Source organism: Pteropus alecto, unplaced genomic scaffold (genome assembly GCF_000325575.1).
Source record: "Pteropus alecto unplaced genomic scaffold, ASM32557v1 scaffold213, whole genome shotgun sequence".
In the NCBI taxonomy this organism is placed as follows: Eukaryota; Metazoa; Chordata; class Mammalia; order Chiroptera; family Pteropodidae; genus Pteropus; species Pteropus alecto.
This window is the reverse complement of record NW_006434829.1, coordinates 3,017,306-3,026,641: the sequence shown is the minus strand read 5'-3', so window position 1 is coordinate 3,026,641 and position 9,336 is coordinate 3,017,306. Positions and strand designations below refer to the sequence as shown.

General features: G+C 48.3%; 1 protein-coding gene across 1 annotated transcript in view; it reads left to right on the top strand.

The window, feature by feature from the left end:
* The first annotated feature begins 10 nt into the window (after positions 1–10).
* BRI3BP (BRI3 binding protein) overlaps positions 11–9,336 on the top strand; it is a 14,764-nt gene continuing 5,438 nt past the window's right edge. The window contains exons 1-2 of the mRNA XM_006909971.3: positions 11–115; positions 9,240–9,323. Of these exons, the coding sequence (XP_006910033.2) occupies positions 55–115; positions 9,240–9,323 (145 nt within the window). The 5' untranslated portion in view covers positions 11–54. The remainder of the gene's footprint in view (positions 116–9,239; positions 9,324–9,336) is intronic.

The following is a 9,336-nucleotide window of genomic DNA, read 5'->3' as shown; positions in this document are numbered from 1 at the left end:
TTGTCTCTGCAGTTCTTGACCAGGCTGACCGAGAGATTCGTGCTGGGAGTGGATATGTTTATGGAAACAGTGTGGAAAGTTTGGACGGATGTCATGGATGTTCTTGGCCTTGACGGTAGGTTTGGCGGGGAGGGGAGCGTTCATTCAAGGCGCTGTTTCATTCCTGCGGTTCTCGAAAGTGTGAAACCGGCACCCACGGGACAGGTTAGCCGAGTGGTTAGATGCCGTATCGTGGCGGGGGGAGGGGCAGCGAGGATGCGGACGAAAACTCCTTCTCGGAGTAGCTGCATCCGTAAGTGGTCCATCGAAGCTGGGATTCACAGATGCTTCTAGGATGAGGCGCCGGTGGGTTGTGCCCTGCCACGGGATTCGGGGGCTGCTGCTGGAACTGTTGGAGTCAAGAACACAGCCCAGGCCTGGGCTGCCACCTCTCCCTCCAGGAAGTCTGCAGCAGCCTCCTGTGTCAGCGGCCCCGAGACCACCCCCAAGCTCGGGGACACTCTAGGAAGGCTCACAGGACCCGGCACGTGGTCGGACTCATGGCTGTGGTTTATCCCAGCGAAAGGGCGCAAGGCACAATCGGCCAAGGGAAAAGCCACGTCGGGTGAAGCCCAGAAGAGACCAGGATCCAGCTTCCAGAGTCTTCTCCCAGGAGAGTCACAGAGGATGCTCTTAATTCCCCAGCAGTGAGCCGTGACAATATGCGTGAAGCGCTGTCTACCAGGGGAGCTCCTTAGAGACTCAGCGCCCAGGGTTTTTATGGGGCTGGTCACCTAGGCACCCTCCGCCTGCCACCGACCAAAACAACTCAACTCTGAGGTGATCTCCCTGGAGAGGGCGTCACATTCTTCAGACCCCACCCGGCAAGGGCTTGGTCCCACGAGACCGCCCCCACTTCAGATGCCAGTTGTAAGTCCAGGTTGTCCCCCCGTGCTTCTGGCCGAACACCTATGAATCAGAGGTTCCCACGACCCCCTCCTCGGGGCCACATAATTTGCTGGGGCGTCTCGCGGAAGACAGGAAACCAGTTTCCTAGATCGCTGGTTTATTACAAAGGATATAACGCGGGAAGAGCCAGATGGACCAGAGGCACGGGGCAGGGCCTGGGGGTGGAGGGCACGGAGCTTCCATGCTCTCTGAGCTCCCGGCCCAGAAGCTCTCTGAACCCCCGACTTTTGGGTCTCTCTAGAGGCCCCGTTCTCTAGGCACGACGGATGAAATCACGGACCATCGGTGACTGATTCCGCCTCCAGCCCTTCTCCCCGCAACATAGGTCAGGGGGCTGGACCCTCCAACCCTCCAATCACGTGGTTAGTTTCCCTGGCAACGAGCCCCCATCCTTAGGGGGCTTTCCAAAAGTCACCTTATCAACAATCATCAGGACTCCGTCATCACCGTCATCACCGAGGAAATTCTAAGGGTTTGAGGAGCTCCGTGCAAGAAACGGAGACGAAGACCAAATATGCATTTCTCGTAAATCACAGAATCACATTCCGGAAATGCTGGTTCCCAGACACCGGCCAAGGGCCGGGCTTGCCAGCGGGCCTTCCTAGGGAGGGCGGCCTCGGCCCGCCGTGTAATCTTCCCTGCGCATCTCCTAACTCGGTTCGCTCCCCTGCCGCCGGTGGTCGCTCCCCAACCAATCAGCCAGAGGGATTTTTCTTTTTTCGTTTTTATTATTGCTACTTTTATCTAATAGAGTGATTAAAAAAAAAAGACCCACAAAAATGTAAATCGGTTCAAGTCACTCTCCTTAAAACTGCCCAGCGACTTCCTGTTGCACTTGGACTTGATTCAGCGTTCATACCAAGGACCGTGACCGCCAAGCCATCTGCCCAGCGTCCCTGCCTGACCTGCCTCCATCTTGTTCTTGGACATGCTCTGGCCTGTCACATTTTCTACTCCGTCTAGGTGTCCCCTGCCTGAAGCGATGCCCCCTGCCCTTTGCCTGCCCATTCTTTCCTGTCTTTGGGGCTCTGGTACATGACACCTCCTCTGAGGCGCCCATCTTGATTACTCTGTAGAAGGGAACTTTGTTTTCATGCCACCCCTTCTCCTTATAGTACTCATCTGCTGTGATGTCTGTGTGTGTGTGTGTGTGTTGGGGGGTCCTGCCTCCCCTCTGGAGTCTCGGCTTCTGTGAGCGTGGTCTTGCCTGTCTCCTCCAGGCTGCACCCTTGGCCCTGGCATAAAGGGCCCCATCATTACAAAGAGTCGGAGGACTGTCGGTCCTGCTGCTTTGATGCTGGTGTGAGGTGAATTATGTCCTTCCAAAAAGCCCCGGTACCTGTGCACATGGCAGTCAAGTTAAGATGAGGTCATCCTGGACTAGGGTGGGTCTGAAACCCAATATCCTTATAAAAAGAGAGACATTTGGACACAGACACAAAGAAACACTAGGAGAAGATGGCCATGTAACAGTGGAGACAGAGACTGGGGTGATACGGCCACAAGCCAGTGGACACCAGGAGCTATTAGAGGCTGGAAGAGACAGGACAGGGTCCTCCTAGAGCCTTCGGTGGGAGCCCAGCTCCCCCGACACCCTGATTTCAGACATCTGTTCTCGAGAATGCTGAGAGAATACATTCTGTTGTTTTAAGCCACCAAGTCTGGTCGTTTGTTACCGCAGCCCCAGGATGTGCAGAGTCCCTCAGAATCCTCCCGTCGGCCCTTGACACCCCCGCCTCACAGACTGGCGACCTTGGCTCGAGATTGAGCCGAGCCTGGGTCACAGGTGGGCCGCCTGCTTTGCATCGGCAGTCACTTCCCTCAGCCACTTGACACCATCTCCAGCCTTAAATCCTTGAACTTAAACCTCTGAGAGGCCTTAGGCTGACTTGGGCACCTTGCTGCTCAGGTACAGAATTGCAGGCAGCAGTGTGGCCCTCTGAGAGAATGCCGTGCCACCTGCAACCTCCTGGGACCGCTGCGGCCCCTCCCGGGACACGGGCTGAGCCAACGCACAACCCAGATTCAGCAATCGCATGCAATCCAGCTCGAATCTGTGTTCACCACCTGCCCAGATTGTTAAGCTGCCAGTATTGCAATCTCTGACCAGAGAGCCCTGGAGAAATAAGCCTGATGGCAAGAAATTGCGTGTAGCTCGGAACGAAAAAGCACAGAGTAGAGACAGCCTTCTAATTATATGGGGAGGACCAGAAAGGAACCGTCTGTCACAAAGCCACGAGGCCGTCAGTGCTCGCATTCGCTCCCATTCCGAGGCGAAACGACTCACGTCCATGCCGTGGTTTTCTCCTTTTATTTGATGCATAAGCTTCAAAGCATCCGAAGGCCACTGGAATTTGTGTCTTATGCTTAGACATCCGAGTGTCTCAAAGCCCTTATAGGAAACTGTATTCCCAAGTGAGATGTTCTCATACAAAATCTTTCCATGAGCGCGGTCCTCTAATCTCCTTCTTCAGAATGTTCCAGGTGCTGGTGAAAATGGGGACTTCTTAGCCCGGAGCAGTCTGATGGACATGGACTGCCAGCCACATATATAGTGTGGAATGTTCTAGTTGGCACATTAAGGAAGGAAAGATAAACCGGTGAAATTAATTTTAATAAGGTGTTTTAGCCCAATAGATCCCAAGTAGGGTCATCCTAACTAGCTATCCACATGGAGAAGGATTAATGAGGCGTCTAACGTTTTGGGGGGGATTCAGTCTGTATTTGACACAGCACGTGCCAATGTCGGCAGTCTCCTGTGGCCGGTGGTCACCGTAATGGACAGCACAGCTTTAGATCTGCCGGCTCAGGACGCTTTTCACAGAAACAGACCACTTGTCCAGGTGTCGGATGGATAGATTTACGGCCCTCATCTTCATCAAGCCATTTGCTTTCTCTGAAGCCCCTGAGACCACTTCTGACAAACATGGGGAAAATGTGAATTCCGCTTCGACTCCCTGCTTCGAAATTCCAGCTTAGCTCTGTCCTCGCTGTGGGACTCTGGGCAAGTCACTCTTTGTGCCTGACGCCCCACGTGGAAAACACCGTGCGTCTCAACAGCACGTCGTGAGGTTTGAATGACAATTTGTGTAGAGGGGCCAGAACAGCGCCCGGCCCATAGAACATACCTGATAAACACTCAGCGGCTTGTGAATGAGCTCTGCTCCAAGAAAAGTGAGTCATGCTGCAGCTCTGGGAGCCGCCCGGTCTCGGTTCTCCATGCTGGGGGCCGCCGGTGTCTGTGCCCAGAGCCAGCTTTTTCCTGCTCCGCCCGCGGGGACTCTGCAGACGTGCAGTGACGTAAACCTGGGCCAAGCCGAGAGGCAAGTCTGCCACCAAAATGCCCCGTTTTTTTTTGAGCAATACCTGTTATGAGTTGAATTGTGTCTCCCCAAAATTAATATGTTGAAGTTTTACCTCCCAGGACCTCGGAATGTGACTTTGTTTAGAAATCGGGTCATTGCAGATGTCAAGGCGAGGTCCTACCAGAGTAGGGTCGCTCTAATCCAATAGAGCTGGGTGATCTCCTAAGAAGGAGACTTTTGGATCCAGAGGCGCACAGGGAGAAGCTACACATGAAGATGAAGGCAGTCATCGGGGTGATGCTTCTACAAGTCTGGGACGCCAAAGATCGCTGACGAAGCACCGGAAGCCGGGGAGAGGCCTCGACGAGAGTGTCCCCTCAGAACCCTCAGAAGGGACCAAACCTCCTGGCACCTCCGGCTCTGACTTCCGGCCTCCAGGCCGAGACAATACATTCCCATCGTCTAAGCCACTCAGCTGGTGGCACTTTGTTATGGCAGCCGCCTTGGGAATGAGCGCAGCATCCCTTTGCTCTGCAGCGGGATGTCCAGAGTTGCTCAGGCTCTCGGGCCTCTGGGGAGCAAGGATGTTTCTTTCCGCCTCTCTTGAATGAAGTGGCCGTTTTTACTTAAGTCCTTGAATTGTGGCGTGCGGGTTAACCTCAGCACCAGTCCAGGATTTCCCCCATGAGTCCCTGCACCTGCTCGTCACCGAATTAGCCCTTTGATAACAGGATAGTCCACGTTGTATGGCTTTGGACATATAGGCTAGCTCGATGGTTCTCAAAGTATGCTCTGAGGAATCCGGGGGGGGGGGTCCCTTTTTTTTAGCTACACGTCTTCGTGAGGCCAGGCATTCAACACATGCTTCAGCAATTTCTTTATATCGATTACACGTGGATAATATTTTTGCATATATTAGGTTAAACATCTTAACATTAATTTTACCCGTTCCTTTCTGCCTTTTTTAATGCGGCTACTAGAAAAGTTAAAATAGTAGGTGACTAACATTTGCGGCTGGCATGCTATTTCTGTGAATTCAAAAACCAATTTGAGAATGCAGCTCTGTCCTAACGAGCCAGAGATGAAAGAGAGATGTAAAAAATGCAAAACAGTGTTACCGTTCTCACTACGCTTTTTTGTTTTCGTTTTTGGAAACAGTTATTCATAAAAAGTATATTATTTGTGTTAATCTATAATGGGTTCATTGTTATTTTTAAACATAATAATAGCAATGTTTAAAATTTATACCTTCTGCCTAATGTTGCTGTGACCCTAAAACTCCTTTGAAAAATAGTCTATTTAAAAGGACGCTTAAGAAAAATTCGCCTGAAAGTATGAGGTATGTTAAAGTATAAAATCACAATGAAAACACTTTTTTAAGTTAAGAGTTTATTAAAACTTAGTTTTAGTTTCTACTGTGGTAAATATAAACAGACAACCCCTATAAATAAAAGCTCCCAGAGTCCCGAGACCAAAGGGCTTGGTTTAATCTCATCTGCTGGCTTTACGGGGAGTCCCCAGTGATCCTGCGCCTTCGGCCTCAGAGGAAGCATCTAGCTTGTGCGCAGGTAGTAGACAATCTGACCCCCTTACGAGGTTACGGGGAGGGTGTAGGATGTTCACCCTGTAGATGCATTTAGAGACCTGAAAAGCCCCAAGTACAAGTCTTCCCATCTTGTGCTTGCTCTGGGTCCACACTTACCCACTCCGGATGGTCACAGCCTCCCCCCCCCGCCCCCCCATTCTTCCCTCTCCTTCGTTGAGTGGGCTGGCATCGGCTAGTAGATCTCAGAGCGAGGTCCTCAGGTCAGTGGCGGCGGCGGCAGCAGCAGCAGCATCCCCAGGAACTTTAAAGAGGTTCAGACTCCCTGGCCCACCCCAGACCTACAGAATCTGATATCCTCGGGTGGGGCCCAGCCGCCTGTGTTCACAAACCCTTCGGGGGGTTCTGGGGCACACACTCAAGTCTGAGAACCGCTGGCGTAAGTCAGATGCCCTTAAGGTGTAATGCCCCTTGAGAATGAGGAAACCATCAGACAAATTCCAGATGCGGGACTTTCTGCAAAGAAAACTAGTCTGGAAAAACTAGCCTTCAGAGTGTCAGCCTCACGGAGGTCTTCTGGACTAAAGCAGACTGATGCACCACGGCCACTTGCGTCACATGGATCGTGATTGGGTCCTGGGGTCGGGGAAAGAGAACAGATATCATAAATATATTCCCGGATAACTGGGGGAGTTTGAATGATAGTATGAAATTTAATATTCTTAGGTGTGATCATAGTAGCATGGTTTTAAGGAGAATGTTATTTTTATTCTTAAAAGGTGAAAGGCATCTGAACTGGAAAGGGAGAAGAAAAACTGTCACTATTTGTAGATGACATGATTTTCTATATGGAAAATCATAAAGACTTCACCAAAAGTGGTTAGATCTAATTAACGAATTCAGTAAAGTTGCAGGATACAACATTAACAAACAAAAATCAGCGTTTCTATACACTACCAAGGAATTATCTAAAAAAGAAATAAAATGATCCCATTTACAATAGCATCGAAAACAATAAAATGCTTAGGAATAAACTTAACCAAGGAGGTAAAAGATCTCTTCTCTGAAAACTATAAGACGTGGATGAAAGAAATTGAAGACACAAAAAAATGGAAAAGTGTCTTGCGTTAATGGATTGGAAGAATTAACATTGTTAAAATGTCCATACAACCCAAAGCCACCTACAGATTCGGTGCCATCTCTATCGAGGTTTCAGTGGCATTTTTTACAGAAGTAGAAAAATAATCCTAAAATTTATACGGAACCACAAAAGACCCCAATTAGCCAAAGCAATCCTCAGACTTCCTGATTTTAGGCTATAATAATCAAAACGGTATGGTACGGGCATAAAAACAGACACACAGACCAATGGAACAGAATCGAGAGCCCAGAAATAAAGACGTATATGGATGGTCAACTAATATTTGACAAGGGAGCCAGGAATACTCAATGGAGAAAAGACAGTCGCTTCGATCAGTAGTTATTCACATGTAATACTGGATATTCACATGTAAAAGAATGAAACTAGACGCCTCTCTTACACCACTCACAAGAATGAACTCAAAATGGATTAAAGATTTACATGTAAGACCGGAAACCATACAACTAGAGGAAAACATAGGTGGTAAGCTTCTCGACATCGGTTTAGGTGATGATTGTTTTTTAGATTCGACCCCAAAAGCGAAAATAAACACGTGGGGCTACATTGAACTCAAAAGCTTCTGCACAGCAAAAGAAAGGATCAACAAAATGAAAAGAACCCACGGAATGGGAAAAAATATTTGTGATCCATCGACCTGTTAAGGGGTTAATATCCAAAATAAAGAACTCTTAAAACTCAATAGCAAAAAAGTAGTCCAATTAGAAAATGGGCGAAGGACCTGAAGAGACATTTTTCCAAAGAAGGTAACCAATGGCCAACAGATACATGAAAAGGTACCGATCAACACCATTCGTCATCAGGGAAAAATAGATCACAACCACAGTGAGACGCCACCTCACACCTGCTAGAATGGCTATTTTCAAAAAGACAAGGGATGGCAAATGCTGGTGAGGATGTGGGGACAAGGGAACCCTGGTTGCTTCTGGTGGGAATGTAAATTGGTGCAGCCATCATGGCAAACAGTATGGAGGATCCTTGAAATCTTAAACATAGAACTACCATATGACCCAGCAACCTCACTTCTGGGACTATATAGCCAAAGGAAATGAACATACCACGTGGAAGAGACGTGTGTTCATTGCACCGCTATTCACCATCACCACAACTTGGAAGCAACCTAAGTGTCCATCTGTAGATGAATGGATAAAGCAGATGTGGTATATATACAACGGAATATTACTCGGCCATAAAAAGGAAGAAGTTCTGCCATTTGTGACAATACGGATGAACCTTGAGGACATTGCGCTAAGTGAAATAAGTCAGAAAGAGATAGACAAATACTGTACGATCTCATTTATATGTGGACTCAAAAAAAAAAAAAACTTATAGAAAAAAAGATCCGATTTGTAGTTACTAGAGACAGGGTGGGGGCGGGCATGCAATTGGATGAAGGACGGAGGCGTCAAAAGGCACAAACTCCCAGCTGTAGCATAAGTAAGTCCCGGGTGTCAGGTGCAACGTGGTGGCTGTTACTAACACTGCCGTGTGATACATTTGAAAGCTGTTAAGTGATTTTGCCTTTTTTGTATCTATATGACACGATGGATTTTAAATAGACTGTGGTAAGTGTGTCACAGTATACGTAAGTCTCATTATTGCTGTGCTCTTAAACTTGTGTGGTGCTGTATGTCGATTATATCAATGAAACGGGGGCGGGAAGTAGCATGCCAAAGTATGATTGTGCATCTTTCAAATGGTTTGGTAAAAAAAAAAGTATGTGACTAGAGAGATGAAGGAAAACATGTAAAATGTTAATAATTGTTAAACCTAGGTCGTTTCAATAGGAGTATTTATTTCACTGTTCTGTTAACTTTTCTGTTTGAAAATTTTCTTAAGTCGGGCACTCAGAAGATGCAACTCCTGCATTTCACTCCATGCTTAGGATGGAACTTCATGTGTGGGTACCAGTTACGATTAGGTTTGGCTGTGAGTAAGAACCCCCAAATTACAGCAGCTTAAACAAGATGGAAGCTTATTTCTCTTACATGAAAATTCACAGGTAGGTGGTTAGGCAGGTAGGTGGCTTTGCAGCACATCGTCCTCAGGGCCAAGTCGCCTTCCATCCTATTGCTCCCCAATAGGTATCTTTTCTTCCTTCATGGCCCAAGACAGCTGCTCGCTCTCCTACCATCGCATCCACATTAATTACAGCAGCTTAAACAAGATGGAAGCTTATTTCTCTTACATGAAAATTCACAGGTAGGTGGTTAGGCAGGTAGGTGGCTTTGCAGCACATCGTCCTCAGGGCCAAGTCGCCTTCCATCCTATTGCTCCCCAATAGGTATCTTTTCTTCCTTCATGGCCCAAGACAGCTGCTCGCTCTCCTACCATCGCATCCACATTCCAGCAGGCAGAAGAAGAGGAGGTAGGGCACATTC